The sequence below is a fragment of the Panthera leo genome, chromosome B4 (assembly GCF_018350215.1).
Source record: "Panthera leo isolate Ple1 chromosome B4, P.leo_Ple1_pat1.1, whole genome shotgun sequence".
Taxonomy (NCBI): Eukaryota; Metazoa; Chordata; class Mammalia; order Carnivora; family Felidae; genus Panthera; species Panthera leo.
In genome coordinates, this window is record NC_056685.1 from 22,817,401 (window position 1) to 22,833,107 (window position 15,707).

At 35.6% G+C, this 15,707-nt stretch overlaps 1 protein-coding gene across 3 annotated transcripts in view; it reads right to left on the reverse strand.

The window, feature by feature from the left end:
• The window catches only part of ENKUR (enkurin, TRPC channel interacting protein), a 24,807-nt gene continuing 9,100 nt past the window's right edge, over positions 1-15,707 (reverse strand). For 2 of the 3 annotated variants that reach the window (XM_042945143.1, XM_042945144.1), the window contains exons 3-5: positions 12,065-12,288; positions 9,030-9,176; positions 438-1,005 (exon numbers count right to left, since the gene is read on the reverse strand). In XM_042945143.1, coding sequence (XP_042801077.1) covers positions 832-1,005; positions 9,030-9,176; positions 12,065-12,288 — 545 coding nt within the window. In that variant the 3' untranslated portion in view covers positions 438-831. Of the gene's footprint in view, positions 1,006-9,029; positions 9,177-12,064; positions 12,289-15,707 lie in introns of all 3 variants that reach the window. The other variant, XM_042945145.1, reaches the window with a different exon arrangement.

The window sequence follows — 15,707 nt, forward strand, 5'->3', positions numbered from 1 at the left end:
TACTCACATAAATTTATTGCTTAATAAATTAATCTTACAAATAGAAACATTATAATTCAAAAAAATAGATACATAGGACCAAAAAGAAAAAGCAACATCCCATTTCAGTGCAACACATATAATGAATTATGGAGTAAAGCACTTACAGTGAATAGCAAAGTTTTTAAAAGTTGGTATGCTTGGAAGAGTTATTCTCTTTGATTATCCTCAGTGATGCATTTTGTAAATTGTGTTCTTGATTTTATGCTGCCTTCTTCATTTTTCTTCCTTGAAATATAAGCCCTTCGGCATATATAGCATTATAGACATTGAAAATATTTGCAGTTGGGAATGGTTGGAAATGACATAGGCTATCTGAGAATATACACTGCTAAACGTGGGCGGTTCTGAAAAAATATGCCAAGAACACCGGAGAAGCAAGAAAGCATATGCCACTATTTCCAATTCAAAATACTTAAGTTTTTAATGTTGTGTTCTTTGTATCGTGCAGTGTAGAAAAAATCGGAAGTTCCTAGTGCTGGCTTTATTCTTTGGGGCCCAGAAATTAATATTTATGTGAAACAAGTACATAATAATAATGGATTATACTACAAGTTGGAACACGCAACATCAAACTTCATGCTTAGAAAACCTAACGCTGGTAAAAACAGAATTTTCCCTCATGTAAGTAGAATAATTCAATTATCCTTTAAACATTGCCTAAGCATTTCGGTAAAAACTATTTTTATTCTCTTTCAGAGTATTTTCCTCTTTGAAAAGCAAAGTTTCATGTTTATGTTTTCCAGCAGGCTTTTTCCTATGTGAAAATGACTCTATTTTAGAAATCCGTTATTACTTATTGGCAATGTAAATAATTCTGTGCTTTTCAATGACACCGATGTCATGTTCCAGCTGCTTCATTTTTTCTTCCAGCTTCTGCTTGCGAATCTTCTTCGGTATGGAATCGATGAACACAGAGAGGGACTGGAACTCCTTATGTACCTCTTCCCAGTTCTTCTTCAGCCCCTGAAAATGTGACAAACACCATAAATACTAAAGTAGCTGCAAAAGTAATGCCGATGGTAAAAAAAAAAAAAAAAGTATACTAGTGAAGAAAAATGCAAATTGGTAAAGAAAACAGAGGAAGATAACGTTACAGGATGATAAGTATTTATCAAGCACTTGGCTAAGTAACAAAACATATTATACAGAGGCCAAGTCCTGTCCTCGATTGTGTGTTCAATTCCCAGAGGGAGTATTTATTTGCTCTGTTTTTAATGTTACTGTACTTGTTTTTACCATCAACTATGAATGTGCAGAGTTACAAGTAGTATGAAACTAAACTCATAGCAAATGTTTTGGTAAAAACAATTTAAAAGTGATATCCACCCCCACCCCCACACCTCCTCACCAGGCAAAACATATTTTTGAATAGGAAATTGTTTATTGTAAAAATTTTAGGTTTTTTTTCTTTAACTTTTTTTTTAAGCCATTATCTTCATTCATAAAAAGTCTTGATTTGGGCTTGCATGGCATGTTTGCTTATATGGGATTAAATGGAATTGCATAAATGCCAAAACTCAATTTAACAAGAGATGATCTTTTATGTATTTTTTCCATGTATTATAAAGAACTCTTCATATAGTCAAAGGATCTATACTTCCCATTAATGTATACTAGAAATGACTGAGATGTCATTAAATGTAACACACATGCTAATTCAATAATGTAGTTAATGAGTTAATGCTTTATATTCTCAGTAATCTATGAATTCAAAATTAGGGATCTTTTAGGAGCAATAAAGGTAATTTCATCTCTGCATAGTCCCTTATGACAGTGCACCAGAGATCTCATTGACAAAATGGGCCAAAACCTCTAATCGAATTCGTGCTCTGAAATTTGAAAAATTAACACTTTCTATTATTTACTATTGATGCACAAATCATTTTATTTACACAAAAACAGTCAAACTGAACATAGAATTTAAGATATTGTCTTGAAAATACAGTCCTTGAAATCCATGGCTATATATTTAGGTTTTGGAAAAGATTAGAAGTGCCTTATAATCACACCTGCATAATAAGCCCTCATAGTACAAATTTAATCTTGTAAAAACTTTTGGGGGATAATAAAATGTCAATGGCTTATTTCTATGCTTAGGTTAAAATGATGATGAGAACTAGAATAGGTTGGCTGGGGGAAAGGGCAACGGATTTTGAACCTCATTGAGTGAGTCTAGATAAAGGGTTTAAAGAAAAGATACAGGGAAGATATCCAGGTTAAATTTTAAAAAGAGGGGGATGGGTTAGTGTATAGTCCTTAATAGTGTATGAGATGTATTCCAAAAAGATGACCTCAGAATTCTTTTTTCATAGTCTTTTATTATGAAATGAAAAATATGTTTCCACAGTGCTCCACAGGGGTGTCTACTGCAGAGAGGAAATCCATGCATTTATACACTTTCAAATATCAAAGGTTTTTCTAGCTACTTGAGTGATATTTCCACATTACTTGTGGTCACAGCAGCTACACTTTTTCTCTGTAGCCTTTATCTTTTAAAGGATAGTTTGCTTTATCTTCCAGTGTGTACAAAAATGTTTGGATCAAAGTCAACAGCCAGAGATGAGAACTAGATGTAACTCATATTTCATATTATATTGAAATAGCCTCTTTGCTGTTTTTAAAACTTACTTTTGTTACTGCATCTAAAACATCTTTTATTCATTGCAGCAATAGTGATTTTTTTTATTAATTTTTCTTTCTTCCATTTTTTTTATCATTAATTTGGGGAAAACTTCAACTAGGAAGAAGCAGTCATAAAATAAATAAGTGGCTCTGGTTCCATGTTTCTTTTGTGCCCACAACACCCCCATCCATTCTCCACCTTCTTGTCCTGCTCTGTGATGAGCGCCATGGTGTTGTGGGGTGGGAGTCAGGGTTCATTCTTGTGGGCAGGCTCCCCACAATACCTCCAGCTCTTTTGCCCTCCAGCCTCTGGAATCAGCACTGGTGGGAGGAGAGAGAGGTTGGGGCATTTCTTCCTCCTCTCCCTTGACTATCTGGACGCTAGTTCTGGCTCATCTGTCTGTAATTGCAATCCTGATAGGTGGCCCCTCTTCCAGGCTCCAGATCTCATCATGCTCTGGTAACACTTTCTTGCCTTTGCTGTTAAGCCTAGGGTGGTGATGGATTCCCACTGTCCTCAGTCCTGAGGTGCTTCGGTGTTTTTTGTTTGCTCCCTTAGCCCTGCTTCACTTCTGTAAATAGTTCCTTCATAAATTCAGAATCCTGAATCCTGAAGGTCCCTTGTATTTCCTGTTGGATCTCCGACTGACAGAGCTTCCTTTTGTTACTTCCTATGCATGTGTGTATGACGTAGTGGGGAAACACTGACCTATGAAGTGGTTGATGTAGGTTTTAGTCCCTTTTTAGCTACTCGATAATTTTGTGACCAAGGGCAAATGTAAACCAAACTCTAAGTTCACTGTCAGTAAAGATTGCAGTTGCCTTGCTCACAATAGTACCCCCTGGCCTGGATACGGTGCCTGGAACGTGGTAGGTGTTCAAATGAATGAATAGATAACAAAACTCAATATATTTGCATTTTATATCCTCATCTGTAAAATGAGAAGTGTGGAATCATTAAACTAGATGACCCCTTGCAGGTATAGTGAGACTATTATTTTATGAAGAATGAGCAGAATGTGGCTGACTCAAGAACATACAACTATATGAGTCTAGCTACCCTGTCACTGTAGAAAGTTACAAAATATGTTTTCTTGTGCTGAAGACTTTTAACATTTACTCTTTTAGCAACTTTCAAACGTGTTACACAATATTACTGACTATAGTCATCATGCTGTACATTACATCCTCATACTTATTTATTTTATAACTGGAAATTTGTATCTCTTGATTCCCGTCACCCATTTCACCCACCCCCAACCGCATTACCTTCTGGCAACCACCACTCTTATGAGTTTTGTTTTGTTTTGTTTTTTAGATTCCACATGTAAGTGAAATCATATAGTATGTCTTTTTCTGTGTGATTTATTTCACTTAGCATAACACACACACATATGGACAATTAGATTGCTTTTATATCTTGGCTATTGTAAGTAATACTGCAGTGAATATAGGGGGGTATATATCTTTTCTACTTAGTGTTTTCAGTTTCTTTGGATAAATACCCAGAAGTGGAATCACTGAATCATTTGATAGTCTTATTTTTAAATTTTGAATAACCTCCGTAATGTTTTCTATAGTAACTGCACCAATTTACATTCCCTCCAACATGGCATGAGGTTTCCCTTTTCTCTACATCATCATCAACACTTTTCATTGTCTTTTTGGTAATAGTCATTCTGACAGATGTGAGGCAATATTTAATTGTGGTTTTTACTTTGCATTTCCCTGATGATTAGTGATGTCGGGCATCTTTTCGTGTACCAGTTGGCCATTTGCATGTCTTCTTTGGGAACGTATCTATTCAGATCCTCTGCCCATTTTTTAATTGGATTGTTTGGGTTTTAGTTGTTGTTGTTACTGTTGTTGTTGAGTTCTATGAGTTCTTTATATATTCTGGATATTGACCTCTTACCAGATATACGATTTGCAAATATCTTCTCCCATTCAGGAGGTTGCCTTTTCATTTTGTTGATGATTTCCCTCCCTGTGCAGAAGCTTTCTAGTTTGATGTAGTCCCAGCTGCTCATTTCTGCTTTTGTTGCCCTTGCCTTTAGAGTCAGATCCAAAAAAATCATTGACAAGACTGATATCAAGGAAATTACTACCTATATTTTCTTCTAGGAGTTTTATGGTTTCAGGTCTTATGTTCAAATCTTTAATCTTTGTTGAGTTAATTTTTCCATATGGTGAAAGATAATGGTCTAGTTTCATTCTTTTGCATGTGGCTGTCCAGTTTTCCCAACACTCTTTTAAGAGAGATTGTCCTTTTTTCATTGTATATCCTTGCCCCCTTTGTCATAAATTAATTGACCATATATGCATGGACTTATTTCTGGGCTCTCTATTCTGTTCCATTGATCTATGTGTCTGTTTTCATGCCCATACCATACTGTTTTGACTATATCCTAATAATACGGTTTGAAATCAGGGAGTGTGATTCTTCCAACTTTGTTCTTTGAAATTTTGATAGGGATTGCATTGAATCTCTAGATTGCTTTGAGTAATATAGACATTTTAACAATATTAATTCTTTCAATCCATGAGCATGAAATACCTTTCAATTTATTTTGTCTTCTTCAATTTCTTTCATCAGTGTCTTACAAGTTCTCAGTGCAAAGATCTTTCATTTCCTTGGTTAAATTTATTCCTAGGTATTGTATTCTTTTTATTGTGATTGTAAATGGAATTATTTTCTTAATTTCTGTTTCTGAAAGTTTGTTGTTAGTATATAAAAACAAAACAGATCTTGATTTTGTGCTGTGCAACTTTACTAAATTCATTTATTAGTTCTAACAGATTTTTGGAGGAAAAATCATGTCATCCATAATTAGTGGGTTTTACTTCTTTTCCAGTTTGGATGGCTTTTATTTCTTTTCCCTGCCTAATCGCTCTGTCTAGGACTTCCAATGCTCTGTTGAATGAAAGTGGTGAGAGTGAGCATCCTTGTCTTTTCACTGTTCAGCATGTGGTCTTGTCATACATGGCCTTTATTATGCTGAAGTACATTCCATCTACACCTACTTCATTGAGAATTTTTATAATTAAATTGATGGTGAATTTTGTCAAATACTTTTTATGCATCTATTGAAATAATCATATGGTTTTTATCCTTCATTTTATTAATATGGTCTATCATGTTGATTGATTTGCAGGTATTGAACCAACTTTTCATCCCTGAAATAAATCTCACTTGATCATGGTAAATGATACTTTTGATATATTATTGAAATTGATTTGCTAATATTTTGTTGAGGTTTCTTGCATCTATGTTCAACAGGGATATTGGTCTATGATTTGTGACTGTGTGTGGTGTTCTTGTCTGGTTTTGGTATCAGGGTAATCCTGGCCTTATAAAATGAATTTGGAAGCATTCCTTCATCTTTGATGTTTTGGAAGAGTTTGAGGAGGATAGATGTTAAATCTTTGAATGTTTGGTAGAATTCACCAGTGAAGCCATCTGGCCCTGGACTTTTATTTGTTGGGAGTTTTCTGATTACTGATTAAATCTACTTACTAGCACTTGGTCTATGCAGATTGTCTACTTCTTCATGATTCAGTCTTTGAAGACTGTATGTTTTTAGCAATTCATCCATTTCTTCTAGGTTGCCCAAAATGTTGGCATAGAACTGTTCATAGTAGTCTTTTATGATCATTTGTACTTCTGTGGCATCAGTTGTAACTTTTTCTCTTTCATTTCTGATTTTATTTATTTAAGTCCTCTTTTTTTTCTTTTTTTTTAAATTTTTTTTAACGTTTATTTATTTTTGAGACAGAGAGAGACAGAGCATGAACGGGGAGGGGCAGAGAGAGAGGGAGACACAGAATCAGAAGCAGGCTCCAGGCTCTGAGCCATCAGCCCAGAGCCCGACGCGGGGCTTGAACTCATAGACCGCTAGATTGTGACCTGAGCCGAAGTCGGATGCTTAACTGACTGAGCCACCCAGGCGCCCCAAGTCCTCTTTTTTTCTTAGTGAATCTAACTAAAGGTTAATCTATCTTTTTAGAGAAACTGTTCTTAATTTAATTGATCTTTTCTAGTCTTTTTAGTTTCTATTTCATTTATTTCCACTCTGATCTTTATTATTTCCTTCCTTCTAGAACTTTGAGTTTATTTTGTTCTTCTTTTTCTAGTTCTTCTTTTTCTAGTTTGTTCTTTTCTAGCTTAGGTATAAAGTTAGATGGCTTATTTGAGATTTTTATTGTTATAAAGTTCTCTCTTAGACTGCCATCCCATATATTTTAGTTGTATTTCTATGTTCATTTGTCTGAAAGTATTTTTTATTTCTCCTTTGATTTCTTTATTGATCCATTAGTTGTTCATTAGCATATTATTCAATCTCCATAAGTGTGTTATTTTTCTAGTTTTCATCTTGTAATTGATTCTACTTTTATACCATTGTGGTTGGAAAAGATGCTTGATATGATTTCAATCTTCTTAAATTTACTGAAACTTGTTTTATGGCATAAGATATGGTCTATCCTGAAAAATGTTCCATGTGCACTTGAGAAGAATGTATATTCTGGTGCTTTTGGATGGAATGTTCTGTATATATCTGTTAAGTCCATCTGGTCTAATAAATGTTGTTTAAGGCTAAGGTTTTCTTATTGATTTTCTGTCCGGATGATCTATCTATTGGTGCCTTTTCCTATTTTCCAGCATTGGTTAGATATAAAAACCTGACTTTCACAAAAGCATGTACTTTCTAAAGATGATAGAATCTGAACTACGGAGAGATGGGGTTGGAGAAGGAGAAAGAGAAAGAGAGAAAAAGAAAGAGAGAGAGAGAATGGACCAAAAACCAGTAGTCTTTGTGAAAATGACATGCAAAGTCCCAGCTCCCTGTCTTCCAGTCTTCTTGCCTACCTTCTTCCTTTCTTCTTTCTAGCACACCTGTGTTAAACATCTGTGTTTATACTGGGTACTGAGTAAGGTACTCAACAAAGGCTGTCAACAAAGAGACACTGTCCTTGCCTTTAGACTGCTTCTGCTGTCTGGAATAGCCTCTTCTTGTGCAGTTGAAGGCCCAGATAAAGACATGTACCTACATATTTCAGTGGATAGATACTCTGTCGTGGAACCTAATAAAACTTATGATTTCTACATACACACACACACACACACACACACACACACACACACAGCTACATATATACATATCACCTCTTATTATATTACAACATTACCTATAGTAGAATTTTATCTCATGCCCTTTTTATCATCCATGAGGCTTAGCATGATACTATATGCAAAGCAGGAATTTAGTAAATGTTTACTATTATGACATTGATAAAATGTTAAGAATTTATAACAGCATACAAATCCATTTTCAACAGAAGTTAATGTAGGAAAATTTTTTTTATGTTTTTAAAAGGTCATTAGAAATGTATTTGTAGAAATCTTTCAAAACTAACAAAACAAAGAATAAAGTACTATTTTTACCTCTAGAAGAGATAGCATGAATTTATTTATTTACTTATTTAGTTTAAATTTTTTTTCCATGTTTATTTATTTTTGAGAGAGAGAGAGAGAGAGAGAGCGAGCATGAACAGGAGAGGAGCAGAGAGAGAGAGGGAGACACAGAATTCGAAGCAGGCTCCAGGCTCTGAGCTGTCATTACAGAGCCTGACGCGGGTCTCAAACTCACAAACCGCAAGATCATGACCTGAGCCGAAGTCAGACGCTTAACTGACTGACCTACCCAGGTGCCCCAAGATAGCATGACTTTAGAAGAGAACAATTAGGTGCTTAATAAATAATCTCCTAAGATATGGAGCAACCCTGCTCACATCTCTCAATATTTTAAATGCTTCAGTTAAAAGTCTTGCACTAAACACATAAGGTCATATATCTTTATGTCTACTGTATTCAAAATAAGGAAAATATATTAAAAACCTCACAGCTGGTTATTTTAAAATTTGGACATTTGGTTTACAGGAAAGAAAAAAAAATTTGGTCTAGGAACTGTTTCAATTATTCTAGAGCTCCATCTAGTGAAAAATATCTATTTTATGGATATTATTTTTGAAAAATTCAGGGACATGAGAATGAAAATAAAAATGCTTTTTTGCCTTACTTCTGCATGTTCATTGAAGGAGAAGGTGGGCTTCCTTACAGCACTAACTATCCCAGGAAAAACAATAGCTCACAAAATTGGAAACAAAACATTATTCAATAATTCTTATATTACAACTTTTGCTCTCCCCAAAGAACCCAGTGTGCCGCACGTAGCTGTCACCATAACCAAATGAAAGCATTCTGATTTTAGAGTCAAGGTGCAGGCTTCAAGAATCATTGACAATGGACCTTTCTTTCAGAGATGTTCTAAAGTGTTACATATGAATATAAATTACAGGATACTTACCTGAAGAACTGCCTCCCTTTCTTCATCAGACAGCCTTTTCATAGCTGCTTTCCTAAGGTTTTCCTGGATATATTTATCATATTCTTCTTGGGCTTTCTTTACTTCCTCATTTCGCTTACATATATACTCAGGTGTGACACCGTAATCCTTATAAGGATTTTTCAGAAAAAAAAAATCAATATCCTGAATGCAACTTACATATGTATACATACCAACTAGTGATTGAGAGAAAAAGAAATGTTACAGATTTAAAGCCTTTGCTCAGAACATGGAAAATTGACAAAATTCAATTTTATTTTCTCTTTTCTCATTGGGAACTTGTTGATTCTCATCTTTTAAACCCGAGAAGCAGAGCTGCCAACTCTCAGTGGACATGGAGTGTAAGCAAACAATAAAATTTAGTTGGTTTTTAGCTGCTGAAATTGGGGATTGTCTGTCATCAAAGCATAACTTAACCCACCCTGGCTAAAAAAAAAAAGGGGGTAGAAATCCTAGCTATAAATGTGTTCTGGAAAGTTGCAAAACACTATACAAATAAATTCTAAGACCATAGCATTCTGGTAAATTAGTGCAGTGGTAAACAGTCCAATTCATTTCCGGAAACACTTAGGGCAACACCTCATTAAAGCTCGGTACAGATCCTGATGTTCATAATAATGATTCTGAGTCATCACAAAATTATTTTTGGCATATTCTGTTTAATAAAGGGAATAAGGTAAGACATTTTAGGAAAAAGAGCTATCTCACAAATGGGTAAAAGCTTCAGTGATCTGAAATGCTCCCGTGTGCTGGGTCACTGAGGGCTAATGCATACCATTAATGTTAATAATTAATAATAGCCATTCTCTATTGAACTTTTATTAGGTGCCAGATATTGTGTCAAGTGCTTGCCAGGTTTTATATCATTTAACCCTCACTACAATCCTGGGATAAATCTAATGACTTCTTAAAGATCACAGAGGGAGAACTGGAAACACTGTCTTACTACTATTGCTGTATACCTCGGTTTGTTTTCATAAATGGTTTCTCATTTGGACCTAAAACATGAGGTTCACTCACTTTTTAAAAACTGGCATTGCCCAGGGAGCCTGGGTGGCTCATTCGGTTAAGCGTCTGACTCTTGGTTTCCTCTCAGGTCATGATCTCCTGGTTTGTGAGTTCGGGCCCTGCATTGGGCTCTGTGCTGACAGTGCGGAGCCTGCATGGGATTCTCTCTCCCTCCTCCTCTCTTCCCCTCCCTGCCTCTCTCTCTCTCCCTCTCTCTCTCTCTCTCAAAATAAATAAATACACTTTAAAAAATGGCATTTACCTTCAAAAGACTTACTATCTCACTTATCATTCACAGATTTTTAAAACTGAACTCTGATCAGTGGGAAGTAAGTTGAGAAGTCCTTCATGAGCCCTGAAGGCTTGGCCAGCAACACCATCGGTGCAGAGCATTTGCATGGCTTGGTAAACAAGCACAGGTAGATTAACTTCACATTTTTCTGTCTCCATGTGGAATACTCTCAATTTTCCGTTCAGGGAAGAAGATGCATTGAAGTGGACAGCTGAGGCAGAAGGCAGCCAGAAGGAGGGGCACAAAGTGGTCACTGGTGGCATAACCAGCAAAGGAGAAGGGTTTTTATGTCATCGTGGAGAAATAATGGCTTGGAAATGGCTCTGAAGAGTCAGCCAGGAGACTGAAATTTCTGCTTTTCCACACCCCATGGGACAAGGAATATGGGCAGCCTCCAGGACACAGAAGGAGGAATTACTCAAAGAAGTCTGACATAACTTCATGAGCATGTGCTGCCAACCCCTCGATACCTGCTGAGGTCTTCCAGAAGCATCTTAGCTTACGGAGTGGTAAGAGTTTTTCAGAGAATAGGTGGTGTGCTCTGATGACAGCCTCGAAGTTCCTGTTTCAGCTTTGAACAGGCATTGGATTCATCATGGTAGATCATTGGACTACCTCAGTGCAAGCCCTTCATACAATTTCTTTGCAATTTCGTTGCAATTTCTTTTCTATTTTTCCTCTTCCTTCCTTTCTTCCTTCTGTCCTTCCTTTCTTCTTTTTTTTTTTTTTTTTTTTTTGCCATGACTCATTATTACATATTACTATTCTTTAGGATTGTGCACTCATATTTTCCTATGTGTGTTCTAAGCAATGTTGTACTCTGTAAGTATACAAAGTGAAATAGGTTTTGTATAAGGTATTTTTGTAAGCTTTTCAAATTTTAAAGGTCTTCTATATTTAAATGAACTCAGGCTCCTATAATTTTCGCCAATGAAATTGTATGCCTCTACGATGAGCACCTTTTCAGATAGAGATGAAGGTCCCCAAAGGACTAGATTATTGTATAGTACTTTCAAGGTCTCCTTTACTCCAAGCACATTCAAGCTGAAATTGTACACTGATAGGAGAGATGGCTCTAAAATTATTTTCCTCTTCATTTTTCCTCATTCTGCTACCAAGATCCTGCAGCCTAATGACTAAATCTTAGGACTTTATTTTTTTTTAAGTTTATTTACTTATTTTGAGAGAGTGAGAGAAAGAGTACAAGCAGGGGAGGGGCAGAAAGGGAAAGAAAGAATCCCAAGAGAGTTCATGAACTCAGGAGCCATGAGATCATGACCTGAGCCAAAATCGAGAGTCAGATGCTTAGCCGACTGAACCACCCAGGTGTCCCTTAGGACTTTCTGAAAAGCTATTTCTTAGTAATGATTCATAGTAATGACTATGCTTTTCATGAAATTTCTACCTCACTAAAAATTAACATCTTTCAGAGACTGTTAGAATTGGTAAATATATTAATAATTGAAATTAAGGGAACAACCTGAGTTTTCCTCTACTAGGCAACATGGTGTTATTCTTTCCAAATTCTTCATAATTTCATCACATATAATTTGGATCAAGCACAGACTTCAGAGGAATGATAATTGGCAATCTAGATAATTTTCCCAGTGAGAGCACTGTTAGTGATAATATAGATGATCATTATGAACATCATTCTTAAATTATTTGAATTTTAGGTCCAGTAATATAAGGTTACCTTTTTATTGATGTATTTTGGAAATAGTCCTGAAGTTTCAAGATCATGCTTATCTCCAGTTCTTTTGTCAACATAAATTGGTTTAGGCTTCTTAGTCACTCCCAGAATGACATCGGCTGCATTTGTGTTTATAAAATTTTTTTCGCTTCGTATTCCCATGACTGGATGATCAGTTCTCAGTGGCACAGGAGGCTTTCTGGGCTCATTCCAATCAAATTTTTTTTCTGTTAAATATAACATACCCTTGTTAATATTAAATTATAAACATTGCTATTCAATACTGTTTATAATATCTAGATATTTTACCATGAGGATATTAGAGTTTTATTAATAATATATTCAAATATTTTGGGTAAAAAATCAGTAATCGTAAATGCAAAATATTAAGTGCAACATAATCAATTAATATGCTGAAGAACAATATACTAACCTAAGGAAAGGAGATAAGCCCCCAAATCATATGCTAGCTAACCAATATATTTTTACTAGTTATTGTGAAAATATTTTCTAATAAAGATGTCAACAACAAATGTTCAGCTTTCTCACTGGAAAAAATTCAACTCTTTTCTGAGTACTACCAATATTGCTAATAATTGCTTATTCAAAGGAAAGTTATTGAAAAATCACCAATACATCAAACTTGATGAAAATCCAAGACTGTATGGATTTTTTTTTCACCAGAACTCTTGTTACTATAAGGTATGAAGATCATGTAATAACTATGTACCCAACATGCAGCTTAACAAAAATTACCAGCACAGTTGAACTTTCCTATTCGCTCCTCCCTGATTGCATCTCACTTCCTAAAATTACTACTATACAGAATTCATCTTATTTATTTCTCTCTACCACATTCTCTTCATTAGCAGCAGATGAAATTGGCCATTTTTACACAGCCTCTTCAACTTGACCATTCCAACTCATCTATTTTGATACAGCCACATCAAAATGGTTTGTCAGAAAAGAATGTAAAATAACTACAATTTATTTCCAAGAACTGAAGGCAACAGACGTCTTGACAAAACCTTATTCAAATCTTAACTCCACACAATTACTAGGTACTTTGGCTTTATTCATTTCTGCACTGTTTGAACTTTTTTTATGAGTTTATGTGACTTGTATTAGCAGGAAAAAAGATATTATTAGAAAGTCTAAGGACTGGATTAACCTCTCATGATGGGCTGAATTGTGTCCCTCCCAATATTCATATGTTGAAGCCCTAACACCAGTACCAGAGGTAAAACCCTCTGGACACAGGGTTTTAAAGAGGTACCTAAGTTACAATGAGGTCACTCTAGAGTGGGTCCTAACCCAATGTAATGGACGTCCTTAGAAGAGGAAGAAATTTGGACACAGACACACACAGAAGGAAGACCATTTGAAAAGAAATGGAAAAGACAGCCATCTGCAAGCCAAGAACAGAGGCCTCAGAAGAAACCAACTCGGACAACACCCTGATCTTGGACTCTGGCACTCAGAATTGTGACCAAATACATTTCTGTTCAAGCTCCTCAATCTGTGACTCTTTGTTATGGCAGCTCCAGCAAACTAATACTTCTGATATAGTTCTACACACCTAGAAATATTATAAAGGAGTTTTTGGAAAATTTGTTTATTCATGAATTCATGCAGCATATTTTTGTTGAACAAATACCATGTCCCCAGTTAATGATCTGGGAACTGTAGATACGATAGTAGACAAAAGAGACAAAGTTCTTATGGAGAGAACTCTCATGTTCTGTTCTCATGGAGTTTATAGTGGGGAAAGAAAAATTAAATTTAATATGTAGAATATAATATATATATTTGCTTGAACCATATGTGAAAGTTGTTTACTGTTTCTGATCTACCAAAATAGTATCTTCCTATGTAATACATTACCGAGATGTTGTGAGCATTGTTAGAGATTTCATTTGGAGTTCCTATAAAGCCTGGAGCAGAGAATAAGGACTCGTTGTTACAACCCAAAGAGTTTCTTTCTTCCAGATACACTTAACCAAATCAGATTTGCATAATGTTTGCCTAAAAAATCAGAGGTATCTCTCCTCTAGATGTTCACACTGAAATTATTCATTGGCCAAATTTAATTATGAGTTGAAAGTGCATGCAAATGGCTCCTGTAGCTATAAGGGAATATGTAGTTTTATAAATGTATATAAGAGGTAAACTAAATTCTTAGAACGTGAGGAAACAGTTCAGAAAGTCTAATAATTCATTCTTAGGTGAGGAAGTAGAGCAAATGACAACCCTTGGTTGGTTATGATTGTCCAGCGGATGGAGCCTAACACTGGCCACCTTCTTTCCCTTAACCTACCTAAACATCATCTTTTCTCTCATCCCAGGAGGAGGGGTTGGCAATGGGGTGAGGCTTGGAAAATGGGATGAGGATGTCTTTTCACAAATTATTCGGCAGTTGGGATAATAAATCTGAAAACCAAATGGTTTGGCTTTTTAACATTATGTCAAAATGGCAATGTCAACACAGCCTTGTAGTCATGTCAATGTTCTATCAATTGAATTTAGAGAAATGTTCACGTATCTGTTTTCAGTGTGTCTAACAAATTGCTGGCATCAAAACTATTGTGTTTGAAATGGCAGAATATTCAAAAAGAGACTAGCAGCAGCCTTGGCATATATATATATATATATATATATATATATATATATATATATATATATATATATATATATCCTTTATTTAACTCATTGTATTGAACTCTTGCAACACCCCAGCTTTCTTGATTATTCATAAGGCAGATATAATTTTGTGTTTGTGTTGTCCTGTTTTAATGGGAGAGATAGACTTCTTCCCTTTTTTCCTTATTTGATGTTTAGGATTTATATAGTTTGGCAGTGTATTGTATAATGTGCTTAACCCTACAGAGGATACATGAGAACCCAACTAATATCATTGACATAAACTAATTTCATTTTACAACTTTCCAGTGTTCACAAGTGGTTGTGAGTCACAAAATACCAAGACTCCTCTTGAGAAAGACAGAAAATAGACTTTTGAAGACACGAACTTATGCGTGGATGTTTAGATGTGCTTTTTTCCCTCTTTCCTGATAATGTCCTCATCCTTTGTCATGGCACATGGGTTTTGCAAGAGGATTGTGGGATAGCAAATATTGCCATAGGGAGAAATAGTTCCACTTTTGTCAAAAGATCCACCCTAGCGGGACTTCAGATGTTGAATTATTTTCTTGATGCCAGGTGACAAAAAAAGGCTAACTTTTTAAAAGAGAGAGACTAATTTCTCTCTCCTCTCTATTGTCCTAAAACATCAGGAAAGATACACCCAGGATGGGAAGAAGCTTCTTCCATGCATACATCCATTTTCCAGATAGCCTTCTTCCTAAAATCTATATGCTCGACGACCATTATTAGTTACACAATTTTCAATGCCTAGTACAAAATGACAACATGGGGCACCTTGATCAAACATCAAGAATTTCAAGACGGCAAAAGCAAAGCATTAAACCAAGCTCCTCAGCATGTGGCCCTCCCCATGCGAATGCCCGAGAAGCTGGCTCTGTCTACCACTCATTCACGAAGGGTCCTCCATTACACCTGACTTATTTGCTGTCCTAATGGTCTTAGAGATCTGGGAGAGTTAAAGCCCATGCCTGATAGTTGCTTC